Source organism: Andrena cerasifolii, chromosome 7, assembly GCF_050908995.1.
Source record: "Andrena cerasifolii isolate SP2316 chromosome 7, iyAndCera1_principal, whole genome shotgun sequence".
Taxonomy (NCBI): domain Eukaryota; kingdom Metazoa; phylum Arthropoda; class Insecta; order Hymenoptera; family Andrenidae; genus Andrena; species Andrena cerasifolii.
The window spans coordinates 8,226,436-8,242,527 of NC_135124.1; the positions used below are offsets into that span (position 1 = coordinate 8,226,436).

The window sequence follows — 16,092 nt, forward strand, 5'->3', positions numbered from 1 at the left end:
ACCTGTCCGCGAGGGGCGGGACGTCTTTGTGCTCTGCGAACGAGAGTGGAGAGGGATGCCGTGCCAATGACAACAAACGCGCGTAGAATATATACGTATCTTTATTACACCATCTCTAATTGCGCCGACAAAGATTATTGCTTAGTAGTTAGCCATTCAATGATTGACACATCGAGATGTTCGAGGTACGAAACGAGGGAACATTTTGCATTTTATTTCGCTCTTATCTACATATTTATACATATATGATGCGTGTACTTTTACGCGCATCAACGTTAAAATATCAGTACGTCACGCTTCAAGATTTACAGACAAAAAACGGTATTCTTATTTCCATGGTTCTGTGTCACGAAGAGATATTGTTTCGCATTACACCGAGTACAGGTACTGAAGGAAGGGTTTGGGGCACTGAACACTTTGATGTTGGACCTGTAAGAGTACTCCCAGCTCGGTTTCCACGACTTTACACTTACGTAGCATGAATTGTACAATTATACGGGGCGATATTCAACGATGAAACTGCACTCACCGTCCCGAACGCATCAACGAGTAGCATTTACGAACTTTCGTCACCGATTGAAAATAATTTCGGACAACGAAGAGAAAAATCTGTTACCTTGGTCCCTCCATAATCCATAAAGTCGACCAGCTGTATACTTTTACGGGTCCTATATTCTTTTTTGGCACAATTACTAAGGAACACACACGATTAAGTTTAACTAACGAATAGTTGTTGAGTCCCGCGCGGAAAGTTTCGCACAAACAACTTGAGCTTAATCCGGCACGGCGTGGGCACGGTTACGGAAGATTGTCTAATTGCCACGCGCACGGAGTATCATCCTTTCGGACGTTAAGAAACGAGTCGACATGATTGTAGCTTCGAGTGACGTGTTCTTTCGAAATTTGCCTGTGCCCTCTCTTAATTATTTACCGCCGTTACAGTTTACAGTATCCAGAGTAGATCGTTATCTTCGCGATTAAAATTCCCCTGCAGAACTGGGCTAGCGAAAGAAGAATAATATTGCGTTAGGAAATCGTGTTCTCTCCAATTGATTTAAAGTCTCACTTTAAACGACAGTTGATCCTCCGCCCCCGCACGGTGCGCTTGTAGATTGACGATTATCCGATTCTTCCGTAGCGTCCACGTTCGTCACGAGAACCACAGGACTCGTTGGCCTGGGACACTCGGATTCCTGAAGAAAATTGGTGCTCCTATCCAGTTGGCCGGTACCAGAAGCAGCTTCAGAGTTGGCCTGGTTCTTGCAGGATGGCACTTGATTCGTGTCGCTGGATTTCCTGGTGTTGCTCGGTGACGATGACGAAGAAGAAACGGATCGGGCGATTTTCAACTCGGACTCGGTGGGACTGCCAGTGCTCTGGACACCGTTTTCCTCGAAGATGTTCTTCCAGTCGTTACCGAGGCTCGCGTCCTCAGAGTTGACGTTGGACTCGACGACAGTGGCGGGCAAGGCCAATGATTCAGGCGGTTTCTTTACGCGGGCGTTGTTTCCCAGTTCGCTTAATGGGATTCCAACTTCGCGAGTGGCCCACACGTCGCAGCTAGGGCTGCAAGATGATCCGCGAGGGACCTGAGCGACTTTCGTTTTCCTCGCGTCCTCCATCGAGTGCCATCGGTGCGATCGCGAGATCGATGATCCCGGGGCAATTGCGTTCAAACTGTTAGCCGGCACTATTCGATGAGGGAACCGCGGAGAACCCCGGATCTTCTCCCGCGAGGATGACTGGCTGGTACTTGCTTCTGCAACAAAAGCGTCCCGACGTGTACAGATTGCGCAGATACGTCAACCACGATCCTAGGCTTCGGCAAGGTTGAATAAGGTGCTTGGGGCTCGGTGCTTCCTTTGCCAAGCGGTGCATGGATTTTGGCGTGCATGCGCTTATATTTCATCGTCAAGTAACAATGGAAAATGATCAGCTTGAGCGTACTTACTGGGTGGTAGGCTGAAATTGACTCTGGGCTCGCTGCTCTCTTTACGACGTAGCCCCAGGCTTAATCTGCGATCTTCTTCACTAGTAATACTAATTATTGGTCCTGAGCCACATCGGGGATGAGGCGGACGAGTGCCTTGGGCGTTAACCTGACAGGTAGACGCGGCTTTCGTGCCTGGCACCAGACCAGCAATGTAGCCCATGTGAACCCGCAGTGCTGATGCTACTCCTACGGGATTACAATGGGAGTCAGCTACCGCTGGTGAGTCGTGCATTGCACTGTACGATACTTGTACAGCACTATACTTACGCGGCTACTTTACCTGTGAATGATGCTGTGGACGTTTTTCTGCTGTTAGGACGACTGCTGAAGAGGCTGAAAAGTCGCTGAAAGACGCCCAAACGGTTCGGACCCTCCGTCTCCCTCCGCCGGTGTAGCTTGTAAATGTCCGCGAGACTTCGCCTCGGACCGTCCGGCTCCAGGTCCGGCTGGCTGCTAAACGCTACGGTGCCTCGTCGCATTCCTAATTCGAGGAAGGGCCAAGTCGACACGTGTAATCCTTCGCCGCGCTCTTCTCTCGCGATCAATTCCTAGCTTTACTCTAGCATTTACTCCGGCACTCGCGCCGATAGGACGAATCGAAGCGCATCGCAGAAGCGAAAGCAGGTGCTAAGTCGATCGTAGAAGAGGAAGGAGGAGAGTTGCGAATCTCTCACATGGGAGCGTAACTTTCACGTATTGTATTTCTAAACGGAAACGCGTGTAACACCTCGTCTAACTTGCGAGCGCACCGTTAAGACAGTTTTCGATCGACAGTCTCGATGGCATCTGGGTACGTATTTCCGGAAAGATGGAACACGGGGAAGAGCTTCGCTTTACCGATCGCCCGACCGTCGAGTTTGTCCATCGATTCTATTCAGTCGGCCGTCACTGCATTCCGCAACATCCAGGCGAACCGTGCTATTTAGTCGTGCAAAGCTGGGTTTACGCATATAGGTGTAGCACACCCCATGTCAGGGACTTGTTCGAAGTTGTCAAGGGGTTTGGGACTCGGGGCTCGGGGGATACGCGTGCAGCCTAGTGTCTCGAATGGCAATTAATATGTCAGGAATGCATACAGCGCGTTTATAAGCTCTTGCGGGTCAGTAATGTGGCCTGATATTACCGGTGACAGTTAGATTGATTTCGTGTCAACTGTTTCATCTGCAATCTCAAGCAGCAGTCCGATAAATATCCCATACACGAGATTGTCTGCCGTTTCACTGATCGATGGTTAGACCCGATAGCAATTCAACCGCTTCTCTGGATCACCGACTAACGGCCGATAAAAGTGCTACTTGAAAAACCTATATACCCATGCAATCCGTGCGATATTCCAGAAGATTATCACCTATCAAATTAGGGAGGGTTCCCGTTTCTCGCAAAACGATTCCAAAGCTTTTCCCAGAACGTTCAATCATCCTACTCTAATCTCGTCTATCTCTTCCAACAGCTTTTCGTATAAACGTTAAAATCGTTTAAGCTTAATCTATTGCGTGCAGTAAACGGAATTCTGTCACCTTTCTCGAACACCTTTCCCGACGGAAGGGCGATGAAGCGGGAAGAACATTGAATTATGGTATCGTTCCTTCTTTCTCTTCTTGGTACATATCTACGTGTATATCAAGGGTTTATTCATCGTGCAAATATTAGGCGCGGGGAAAAGTTTCTCTCGGTGACGTCGCGAGTATCCCTGTCGGGAAATAATTCCTCGTCGGACCGCTCTTTCTTTATGCGCGTTCCAGTTGTTTGACGTCGTGCATCCTGCCGCGCCGCGACGCGCCGTTGCGTTCGGTCACTCCATCGAGACGTATGCGAGTGTACATCGTCTGTAACGACCTACTTCCTCTTTATCGGTTTCAAAGTGGAAAGTCGTCTTTCTCGTGCGTCGCTGCCCGCAGATGCCGCCGAACATTCGCGCGAAAATAAAATTCACGGGAACGCCAAACGGAGGGGAAATAAATGACCCGCGAAGCGACCTCCCGGCGCGCACGTCACGCGGATTTATTTGCACAACGAATATCTGCAAGTACGAGCGGCGAAGAGTCTCACTTACCGGATGGGTCCGCGGACGGCCAACTAGCCCTAGGGATGACCGGTGGGAGGACACTGAGCAATAACAAAGGCAGACCACCCCCGATGCTGGGGTTGCGTTGCGGAATCGATGCGCTCGATGAAGCGTGCGACGGTTCCACCGCTTCCTGCGCCAATTGTTTCTCCAATCTGGCCAATTCCAGCTCCAGCTGTGCCATTTCACGGCGATACACACGATTCTGCACTTCCACGCGGTATTGCAGCTCGCTGGCCCGCCGTGAAATTTCATTACCGTTAAGGTCGTTAAAAAATTAGACGCCACGTCGGAGCCGACATCGCAGGGAATCCCGCGAACGAACGGCTCGCGCGTCTCGTTACCGCCCACCCGTAATTCGTAATGTGTTCTCATTAACAACCCCCCTCCCCCCCGACGTTATCCGGTTGGAAGCGCGATTCGGCTGAGAAACTTTGTAACCGGACGGGGCCTCGATGAAAAATTATAATAAACAAACTTTCGCCGGAGCAGCCGGAGTTTTATAGGAAATTCAGTGAAAGTCGGTGAGTTGGATAAAATATGATAAACGATATCTGCGACCCGGTTTCGAAACGAATCGATTCCCCTCCCCGTACCCGGAGGAGCAACACGAAGGGTTCAGGTACCGGGGATCCGATAAAGGATATCGCGTCTCGAGGTCGATCCGTTCGAACGATTCCCTAGCTCCAAAGTGAATGCCTTTATCGTCATTGTGACAAACACCATTGTGTTTCAGCCCCTTTTTGCAGCTGCCTGATTTCTCCATTTGCTCCTGATCTTCTGCCCCCCCCCCTGTCGATCAATCTCCGTGTAAGCGGCGGTTACTTACGTTCTATCGTCGGTCACGAATCTTCTTGTATTGCATTCGATCTTGAGGCCCAGACTCTGTACCACGGGATCGGCTCTCTCGCCTGCTAAAATATTCGCCAGCTGAGGGAGGAACAGCAACGCCAGCGTCGCGGTGGTGGAAGCCAAGATCAGGGTAGTTATCGTGACGAAGGCCAGGGTCGCGCGATCCGACATCAAATTAGCCAACACCACCACGATCCCCGAAGTGATCACCACGAAATAGACGCTCATGCCAATGTACTGCGAATCGTTCAACGCTGGTATTTTTACGTGCCTGAAATTGTGCATGTCGCGCGGAAAGACACAGGGTAAACATGGCGTGTATCCACTATGTGCGTAAATTAACAAATTAGTAAAGCCGCGTCTCGTAGTTCCGTAGCTACTCGACTTCAATCAGGCGCCAACGGAATTGGCCTCGTTATCGGGGAAAGGACGAGCCGATACTTTGCATTACCGCGCCCTTGACTCGATCTCATGAACCATCGTATCGATACTCGAATGGCAGTTAGCCGGTAAAAAGTGAAAACACCTTTGCTAATGAACCCCCTAATGGCGGCCCTCATTAAACTCCAATTCCGTTTCGACTCCGTCTCTGTTGTATCGAGTTTTTTTCCTCGGCGCGTAAAGTCAAGCTATAAAACACACAGCTGATGTTCGTTAAATAGCGGTCCCAAGTATTTTTACCTAGTTTCCCAGGCCATGTAGACGCCAACGATGAGCAGTAAACCTTTGTAAACGTAAAGGGCGCCCAGCCAGCTGTTCGTGTGTTGCGAACGACACACCTCCACCTGCGTCAGCGATGGAAGTTACGAATTAATTGGCAACGGTTCGTCGAAGCGAGCTACGTCGATATATGTTAATGAAGCCGTGCGCGCCGTGGCGCGCGACATTCTTCGCGGCATTGTTTGGATTGCAATACCTGGGGTTGATAAACAACGCCTCTGTCTTGAGGATTGAACTCCAGTGTTAAGTTGCGCAGGTGACGCTGCATGGGGTCGAAAGTCACCCACAGAGTTACCACGAGACCGTCTAGCAGTAGAAGGACGCAGATTAAGCTTATAAGTTGGGTGTCCTGAAGCAGCTGCAATTAGCAGAAGAATACTCGTGCTTTCTTTGCGTGCAGTGGGTGCAGTACGCGTGGGATCGGTTCGATCGCCGGACCGATGCCGTACCTTGTTCTTGACGACACCGCTCCTGCTCCTCGTGAAAATCCTATGCACGCGGTAGGTCTTGGTGAACATCGAGCCGAAAGCCAGAGAGAATCCAGCGGACAGCAAGTAGACTCTCGCCTGAAAAGGGTAGAAGAAATCGCCGCGGAATATAACGGCTGGAGGAAGCGCGGCCGCGACTCCATTTCAATCAGAAGATTTAATGCTCACTGTGCACACTGTGGGATAATAATCATCGCTGTCCGGGAGCGTGGCGTGATCCAGACCCAGAAGGATGACCGCACCATAGACGAGACCGCAGCCGACAGCAGCCATATTATTCAGCCTAGGGCTCGAAAGTTTTATACCCCTGTCGGTCGCAGCAAACGAAGCAATTTGTAGATTTTCCCACCAGCGGCAGGGGACACGCGACGGGATAACGAGAAACATGTTTCCCGCGTGGAGAGACTGAGGCGTTTGATAAGCTTGCAGTGGAACTTACTTGTGCCTGCGAAAATGCAGATTGAACGCCAAGAATGCCAGCGCGAGGGTGACACCGACGCTGGCGAGGCAAGCAATGGCGAGGAAAGCCGCAGGTGCTACGGTCACTACCCTCAACCTGTGCGCGAGAAGAACGAGCCTTTTAGTATTCCTAACGCACCGTTAAATAGTAATAAACACTTAATGGAGGCTTCGAGGGATTCTTTATGCCGCGAGAACGGCCGCGAAGAAACATTAATTCGTTCATCTCCTGCGGAACGAAAGCAACACGGTAACAAACCACAGAGAAGGAGGATACGCGCGATTATTTTTACCCCGCGTTACGGCAACCGTTCGAAGATGCGCGGCGGCTGGGAAATGCACTCCGTACGAAACGTATCGCAGTGAAAATGTTGATGAAATTTTCGTGAAACGAGGCGACACGTACAATGTGGCTTTGAATATATTTTTATCGCTCATATCGGCCCGCGCACTCTATACCCCGTATCGTAAAGATACCATTTAATAAGGGGAACCTTTACCACCGTTTTATGTGAGTTACCAGGGTGATCAGGTTTTACGCAGCCGCGCGAAATCGCGATCTCGCCATTAGCAAGGGTGGAATCCCCGTTGCTTCTCAGACTCGCCGAACACGCCGTAACGTTACGCGACGATTCGTATAATACACCTGCGCGTATTAACACATGGAACTGGTTAACAGATACCGTGCGCGGTTCCACGGATAGAAACGTTAGGTAAGTATATCCGACATACATTGCACCCATCACTGTACACGGCCGCAGTGCTTCCAATCGCATCCACTCGCGAGCTATTTGTTATTAATCGTTTCATTAAGTTCTTACGGCACAGCGTGGTTATTGATTGGTGGTGTCGCGGGGAGACCACGTGTGTACCGATGCTCGAATCCGCGGCGAGCATTCGGTCGACCAGTGGCCAGAAAGTGAAACGCGGATCGGTAGGTATAGGTAATCGGTCGCACGAGCCGTGATAGCCCGATTGAAATGTTGCGGATAATCTCCGCCGACGGCCTGCAGCATGTTTCGTGGATGTTTTATCCCTGGAAACATGTGGCCAGGCCGGGAACCGACGATCTCGGAGTACCCGAGCTAACGTACCACTGCTGAGACCGTGGATGAGACTCCACTGAGGGCGTTCTGTAAGCGTGGCATCTTCACCCGGGCTTAAGGGGGTATACCCGTTTGAACCCTCGGAAAATATATACATTTTGTGGATTTTTTTACAAGTCAACGGTTTGATGCAGATTTCCCGTTTTTTAACTATGTTTACATAGTATTATGAACTACTTATAAAAAAAGTTTCAGTTAAAAAACTATTGTTTTTCGGAAGTTACGGATACATGTCCGAAAGTCTCTCGATTTTAGACGGCTAAACGGTGGCCCTAAAAACTCGCGCTACGTTCAACCAATTTACTTCAAATTTTGCATGCAGAATCATCATAAGATTCCACATCGTCCAACGAAGGCGATTTTGAAAATTTTGAAAAATAAAGAAATGGTGAGAGATCAAAGGCAAAGTTAAATTTTTCTAAGAGAAAAATCCACCTTCTTCCTTTATAAATAATAAACGGGGAATCGAAATAAAAAAAGCCTTCGTTGGACGATGCGGAATCTTATTATGATTCTGCATGCAAAATTTGAAGTAAATTGGTTGAACGTAGCGCGAGTTTTTAGGGCCACCGTTTAGCCGTCTAAAATCGAGAGACTTTCGGACATGTATCCGTAACTTCCGAAAAACAATAGTTTTTTAACTGAAACTTTTTTTATAAGTAGTTCATAATACTATGTAAACATAGTTAAAAAACGGGAAATCTGCATCAAACCGTTGACTTGTAAAAAAATCCACAAAATGTATACATTTTCCGAGGGTTCAAACGGGTATACCCCCTTAATGGAGAACGAGGATGTCAGAATGTCAGGAATCGGGGTTAGACAAGGGGTTGTCTCTGTCTGTCTGTCCCGCAACGTGTCTCAGGTGTGTAAGGATCGGGAATTCACCTTCGCCTCTCAAGCTAGGCCGAGTCTAGCGATCGTGGGTAGCGACCAGTTCCGACTTGGTCATCCTGACGTTCGTAAGTGTAGACGGAAGTGTCTGGGTACTCTGGGGTGCCTCGGCTCGGTGCAGCACCGAATATTCAAGGTGATCGATCGAATCGGATGCAGTAATACGTACCGGAAGACCCTCCGAGCCGCTGGGGGTTGCCCACCGGGCCACCTCGTCATTGCGCACCCTGGACAATTCATTGTCAGCTTTTCATCCTCCGGGCTGAAAATCGCTATCCTTCTGATAACGTGGCCTGTAATTGGAAAACTTTAAGATCCAGTCTGCCTCGGCGCGATCGTACTACCGCTTGATAACTTAAACTTAAATAATCGGCTAACGACTAGTCGTTTCAGTTTCGACGAGATTGCAGTCGCGATAGTTACGCCCGCTTTTACGCTCGATCTCAGTCTGAAAGGGATTTTAATTCCTCCCTGTCCCTTCGGCCTTCCACATGCATTCTTGGCGGAAACAAGTTCAATTATTTAACGTTTCAATCTATGAGGGAAGCGCAGGCTTTAATTATTACGGCTTAATTCCCCGCCATTTGGAATGGCTCTCCATTGCGTGGGCCCGACGAAATGAATCCGGAGCTTTAGGTGCGGCGGTAGTATGCCCCGTGGCATGCAAAGAGCCATCGCGGAAAGGGCTGACCTAGTCGAACGTTTAATTCCTTCTTTCGATTCCTCTTACATCCCCTACTAAATCTGCCGTCTGATAAAATACCCTTTTTCTCGTTCGCGAGCCACCGTTTGCTCGACGTATCGATGAAGACGAATGTAGGTACATAAGTACATATATTCACGCAGCCACGTAAAGGGGAGACGTCTCAGGGCTATAGAATCTCTATCTAAGTTCGTCTGAGCACACTCAAGCAACGGGATCGAGGGGAATTAGGATGGAGCGCATCTTTTTTGCGATATAAAATCGTGGAAATCGACGCGACATTAGTTCCAGACGTTACCCAATCCTTTCAGGAGTTTCGTACCGCGCAAAAACCAGCAATGCATCGCGCTGGCAGCTGAGTTTCGAGACGTTCCATTGAAACAGCTGCCTTGCATGATCCACGGACGAGACAATACGTATTGGGATTTTTCCCATCACAGTAATGACTACAGCCGGCTGGCTAATAATACTCATTTCGTTCCATCTTCTGTCTCCGGATGCTAACGCGCTGCTACTTTCAACGGCCAAAAATAGGGGAGAGGTCGGCCGATCGTTTTTCACAGTTTAGATTCGTGAAATATGCCGATATAGGTGTCCCTCGGTCCCCGTGCATCTTTAAACGAGCTTCTTCGCTTGCTTGCGATGGATAGTGACAACGGCAGAGATATTCTTCGCTTCGGTGCGATCGAATTATTCTCGGCTTGATACGGAGCATCGAGGATGTTTACGAATGCATCTTTGTAGTCTTAGCGGAATTCGTCGGAATTTATCGGAGAAGGTCCGTGGAATATAGAAATTCCCCTCGCACTCGATATCGCCGTGGAGTCCCGGCAGAAACTCTATCCATCTGAATTTTCGGGACGTTTAACGCTGCGAAGCTTTTTCAATTTCTCAAACGTTCTCGCTTTAAGAGCAAGGTGTCAAGGTGTCGTCTTGAAATATCGCACGATAAAGTAACGCGAAATCTAAATAGTTACTTATTCCGGCGCGTTTTCTCACTAATGTCAGACGGGGAACTGTTGCGACTCGTTCCTCTCCGCGTGATAAGGGGTCATCCTTAAATTACGTCTAAGACTTTTTGAGGAGAAGGGGAGAGGGTCGCGAATTTCTTACGTTTTCCTACAAGAGAAAGCGTCAAGTCAGGTAGCGTCTTACGTAATATTGTTTAATCTAATTTTAAATAAATACAAACTCTATCATTAATATTCCAGAAAAGTAGTTTTAGTTTAAATTTCCCGAAACCGAGTTAAATGAATTATATAAACCTTTAAAAGAATTTTAATAACTCAAAAAATTAAGTGTAAAAATATTACGCAAGGAGGGGGTTGGAGTATGAAATCTTACGAATTCTTATTGGGGAAGTGAGGGGGTGAGAATTCGCGAAAATTACCTTTACGTAATTTAAGGACGGCCCCTAAGGCGCATTCGCTATTTATGTTCTTCAGTTGTCTCGCCTCCGCCCTTTACGACAGCTGATAGAACTTTTTTTCCACGACGAGCGGGGGAGTTTGTTTTCTGATATCATTTGTTCGTGTCGGGCCGGTTCGCGTGACTAATCATTGCGCGCCGAGGGAAGCAATTAATAAAGAAGATTGTTCCGAGTCGAAGGGAGGGAATTATAGGGCACCGTTGTTCGAATCGTCTTAGGAAGTATGACTAGAATATTTATGTCGGTTGCCCCCGAAGCGGGCAGGAAACGAAGCAGCCTGTCGGCCGTTATTTTTATGGGTCCCTTTGCTCTTTCTCCGATGTCTCGCGGATAAATCCTCTTTTATAACGTCGGCTGCTTTTCCCCAGATAAATTTTCAACTGGGGCAATGAAATCAACTGCGCCGTTCGGGGCGTATATCTCGCGCATGCAAACGGAACGAGAGCGGTCTGGAAATATCTTTCTCGCGGCGTTCGCTGCCGTCGCGTCGCGCAAAGCGAACCACACGTCTAATCCCGATCGATCCGTAAGGACAGAAGGGTTGCTCTTCGCGCTCGATTTGTCGCAGTAAAAGGGGGAATAAAGGATCCGCCGGGTCGGGCTGTTTCGCCTTTTGCCTGTCGCCGAGATTATGCTCGAATTCTAAATCGGAGAGCCGCGACAATGTGACTGTTATCCGCTAGGGGATTTGATGGATTACAGCCGTAGGACCTTCACCGCCGACTGGTTAGATGGATGAAAGAGCGTGGAAGAGGTGTAAACTGGAGTAAAGCAAGGGGGGGAAAAAAAAGGATGCAGAACAGAGGTAACAGAAAGCGAAGGTAAAGAAGCGGGCGGTTGATGATATCCAATTTGTCCGCACCGCCAAGGGCTCTTTGCGAGCACTGTTGCCTATCGCTGGCGGAAATTCGTGCCAGTTCGTTGACTTTATCTGAAATCGATGCTCGAAACTCGAGGCAGAAAAAGGAGCCGCTTCTTCGAGGCTCGTGCAAGGTTAACGAGCCGAACGACGGGCTTGCTACACCGCGGATGGCCGTCTAGCTATCGGGATTGCGTGAAACTGCCGGGAAACTTGCCCGACCCTGGCAAATCCTTCGGGACCGAATCCTCGCGGAGGAGCGGGCAGCTGCGCAACTTTGAAATCTCATAGAAATGTTTTACAGCAAGACAGGAATCTTTCGATCCTCTCCACACGGTCGGGCAGAACTCGCATGTGTGCAGATCGTTGAATGCACGCGCACAACCGAGCTTCTCCCAGCGGGAAGACCCCAACAGGTTAGAGAACTCGAAGCCCCCGCATAAAGAGCACGAAGCTACGCTCGAATTTGACCGAGCTGTCTCGTTTGTAAAAACTACGCTCGTGGGACGGTGAGAAAGTCCTGAGCTTCGAGGAGCTTTCGATCGTTTCACTAGCCGAGGCCAGCATACGTGTCTAATGAAAGGCCGAGAGGACTGGGGGACACTTTCTATCGAAGCTTTTAAGAGATTGTTCGGAACGTCGTCCGGCAGCGTCTATGTGGAACAAGGGGGCGGAGGATAGGGGAGGCGGAACGTGCAGAAAGTGAAGAGGAATGAACAGAAGGGGAGTAATGAGTCTTGGACTCAATTTCATGGCGCAGCTTGTGAGAGCCTGAGCACTTTCCGGCAGATTGATTTTCGATCACACTAAGGAGACAATGGCCCGTAAACGCGAGCGCGGTATCCGGCACCTGAACGACGGCCGATCAAGCATCCGACATCCATCGGTTCGGGCGGTCAGAAATTAAAGAGGGAAGAGATGCGTCGCGGCCGAAGGGGAAGGAAATAATTCCGGTGGAAAGGAACGCGAGTGTCGTTAACATCGGCGTATCGGGGTCGCGCGGCTGAGAAGAAGCTTAATCTCACAAAGAAGCGTGTTTTCGCCCACAAGGACGGGGCGCAGCGTTCCGAGGCCCCTCGAATTATGCGCTCGCCCGTCGTTACCCAGGAGAGGAGCTCAGCTTCGCGAGCCCCGAACCGCGGCCTAGACGGACTCGGCGACGATTCGCAGGAGTGAAATTTGCCGGAGCAAGAGTTGACGGTGATGAAACGGAAAGGTGAAGGTTCGACACCGATATTCATTGGCTCGCGCTAGGACACGAAGTCGCTTCTCGGTCGGAATAACGATTAATACCGGCCCGGGCATAATGCATTCGAGTCCCTCTTGTTTTCCATCGTCGCTTTTTCTCCTTTCTCGGGCACGCTCCCTTTTGCCGCCGATTCCCGAGGGTCCTCTCTCATTAATTATTCATCGACTTCTTACCGACATCCGGCGGGTAGAATGGCAAACATCTTTGGTCGTGTTCGCACGAACCTCACGCCGATCTCGTTTCATGCTTTAGATCGCGATTCGCGGGCCCGACGAGCCGCGGTCCTCGCGCGGCGCGGCAGCCGCACAGAAGACCAACGCGGACTGTAGGCGCGACATCGAGAGCCCTTATGGCTCTTTCGACTCCGGTTCCCACGCTAGTGGCTCCCAGCTTCTCCGCGCCGAATCCTCCTAGAGGAGAACGGAATCCCGGCGGATAATTAATTTATCGTCGAACTTGGCTAACGTTGTTTCACAGACATGCTCGCGCGTCAGGCGTCTTCCTTACCGCGACGTTGTCGTTAGATAGAGCGAGAGAGAGAGAGAGTGTAGGGATGTTAGGTGATCAGGGCAGGAGTAAACTGCACACTCGTGGAAAAGTAAAAAAGGCTTATTTATTGTAAAGAACAGGCGATGATGCCGCTCGTTCGACGGACTCTGCAGGACTGACTTCATCCATTCTTATCTTGCGCTCTCCGAGATTCACACTTGCAACACACACTCTTGACACACACTCGGGTCACCCAAACCCTCCGCACGCATTCGACGAAACCATTCAAACCTCACACCCCTGACGCATTCGATACTCTACTATAAACGTCCGCTCTCGATCCCAATCGCTCTGGCCCAAACATACTTTGTCAGTCGAACAGTCTTCCCACAAGAGAGATACAGAGAAAGAGAGAGAAAGAGAGAGGGAAATTTTGCAGGGCGATCGATCGAGCACTGATCCAGGTGTTGTATACCAACGTCATTTAAATCTATATAAAGTATTAGTCAGCGCGTTAGTTTTCCAGATAGCAATAGTAAGCATCCTGAAGTCCTTCTTTTATGACCTTATCCGTACCCTATTCCTCATCCTTGAACCTCGATCTCTATGCCTCATCCCTTAACGACCGTTAAACTCAGGACAATCCCCACTTTTCAGCTTACCGAAAACCGTACATATATATATATATTACACGCAATTCTTCCAGTCAGAAGCACTTGAGCACTTCAGTCCGAATAGTCTGGACACGAGAATCTAGTTCTGAATCTATGATCTAGTATTTATCTGTAATCGTCTTAGTTTCCGTTATTTGTATAAAGTTATTTAATAAAATAAAAGTAATACGAAAAATACGGAATACAACACAGGTGTAATACTTTTTTTCCAACAGTGAAATTAATTATAAGAAGCTGCACGGACGCTTACAGCAGCGCCCACGTCCGCCTGTTCTTACCCCTAGTTCACGCGGGGCGCGCGGTTTTGTGCACCGACTGACCCCCGCGCTGCGCGCTGTTTCTTGTCGCAGCTTCTTGTCGCGTTAATTATGCAACTGTACTCCCGCCCTACCGTAAGCACGCGCCGAATTCATGGCGAGGTAAGTACAGAGCTGCTTTAACTGTCCCATGTTTGGACAATCCCGCTTAGTCGGGTCAAGTTCCTACCGCGAATGTCAAATTACCCCGCCAGCTGAAATCCATCGCTCCGATCCGCGTAAAACCCGTGTAAATTTCGCAGGCTGTCTTGCGAACATCGCGCCTTCACGCTCGAAAAGAAGTTGCTCTATCGCTTTCGCGTTTTCCCACCCCCGCGCCACTTTCCGCTTTCGTCCCGCCCGCTGCTGCTGCCGTTATTAAAAAAAAAAAGAAAAGAGTCTAAACTGGGGCGTCCGAGCGGAGGTACGAGTCAGCCAGCATGTGGTCTATTTGCATAGCACTTTTCCGCGGCGTTTCGTTGGGAATTTGTTTGTCACTTTCGCGCGGCGCTTATGATAGCCCGGGCCAGCGTCGATGGTGTCGCCGTAAGAAAACAGAGGAGAGCAGCGATCGATGGCCCGAGCAATATCGCGCTTTCCTATCGAGTTTGGCCGAGGAATTCGTTGCCAGGAATAGCAGTACACGCCGTTATCGCGCGGCCGGCTGAAATCGTATCGTCCGACGGGCATCGCACAATGGAAATCTCATAAATGGGCTCGTCCCCCCGGCTAAACGTGTCAGTTAGCTGAGAATGCGAGTACACGCGGTGTACTGCATCGTTAGAGGCATCCAATTGTCAGCGGTTTCCAGTCCACCCTCCTGAATTTACCATTTCACGCATGGCTTCTTACGCGTCTGGCATTGCGTACACACCCGATATAATCGATGCTCGCGCACGTGCCGGGAGTTATTCGTGGGCAATATGTAAACTTTACTCACCGTGCATCTGGTAGAACGCCGTGATACCCACCCTGTCGGCTCCATTGAACGAGACCGGCCCCTGAAACGTACCGCATCAACGGAATCGTTAGCTGTTAGTGCACGGTTCAATTATTGTCGAAGAGGCAGGACGAAAGTTCTCGTTCACCGGGCAATGAATTTCGTTTCCACGAACGGTAGTTTAGCTTTGGCAGCTGGCGTGTATTTTGTTAGACACGCGGGCTAGACAGCGCAAGAGCGATCATTATTATCTTCGTAAATGATTGATGGGAGTGTTTCTAGGGTGGCAACAGAGGGCTGGCTCGCCGACTCCCGGCTCTCTGTTTTCCTCGTGCACGCGCGTTGTTGCACGTAAATGAAGCAAATTAGGCATGCGTACAGTGACTCGCATTAATAATCGGACACTTTTTAAAATCGCATAACTTTTTTAGAAGTGGTTCAAACTGCTTGAGTTTTTTTCAGAAGCTAGAAGGATTAGTTTGCTAAATGACGTACTCGGTCGTTTTGAAAGAAAATGTATTTGGTCGGAATAGCGAAAAGAATAGGAAAGGTTTACTATTTTTTTCACTATTCCGACCAAATACATTTTTTTTCAAAACGACCAAGTACGTCATTTAGCAAACTAATCCTTCTAGCTTCTAAAAAAAACTCAAGTCGTTTGGACCAATTCTGAAAAAGTTATGCTATTTTAAAAAGTGTCCGAATATTAATGCGAGTCACTGTATGTGTAAACACACTAGTTTACAAAATACAAAAAAATCGTTGCGCAACAGATGCCACAATTTTTTTCTTATGGAAAAATGGGCCGCTGATTTTGAAAATGAGGTCTAAAAAATTTTCTGTGGACGCGGTTTCGAGATATCGATAGGAGAACTT

At 49.1% G+C, this 16,092-nt stretch overlaps 1 protein-coding gene across 5 annotated transcripts in view; it reads right to left on the reverse strand.

The window, feature by feature from the left end:
- Positions 1-83: 83 nt before the first annotated feature.
- The window catches only part of Gaba-b-r3 (gamma-aminobutyric acid type B receptor subunit 3), a 40,399-nt gene continuing 24,390 nt past the window's right edge, over positions 84-16,092 (reverse strand). For 4 of the 5 annotated variants that reach the window (XM_076817198.1, XM_076817197.1, XM_076817195.1 and 1 more), the window contains 12 exons: positions 15,217-15,277; positions 8,747-8,870; positions 6,558-6,674; positions 6,287-6,425; positions 6,080-6,196; positions 5,827-5,988; positions 5,592-5,695; positions 4,888-5,181; positions 4,047-4,291; positions 2,274-2,474; positions 1,952-2,179; positions 84-1,759 (listed from right to left, as the gene is read on the reverse strand). In XM_076817198.1, the coding sequence (XP_076673313.1) occupies positions 1,068-1,759; positions 1,952-2,179; positions 2,274-2,474; positions 4,047-4,291; positions 4,888-5,181; positions 5,592-5,695; positions 5,827-5,988; positions 6,080-6,196; positions 6,287-6,425; positions 6,558-6,674; positions 8,747-8,870; positions 15,217-15,277 (2,484 nt within the window). In that variant the 3' untranslated portion in view covers positions 84-1,067. Of the gene's footprint in view, positions 1,760-1,951; positions 2,180-2,273; positions 2,475-3,510; positions 3,524-4,046; positions 4,292-4,887; positions 5,182-5,591; positions 5,696-5,826; positions 5,989-6,079; positions 6,197-6,286; positions 6,426-6,557; positions 6,675-8,746; positions 8,871-15,216; positions 15,278-16,092 lie in introns of those variants that run through there. The other variant, XM_076817200.1, reaches the window with a different exon arrangement.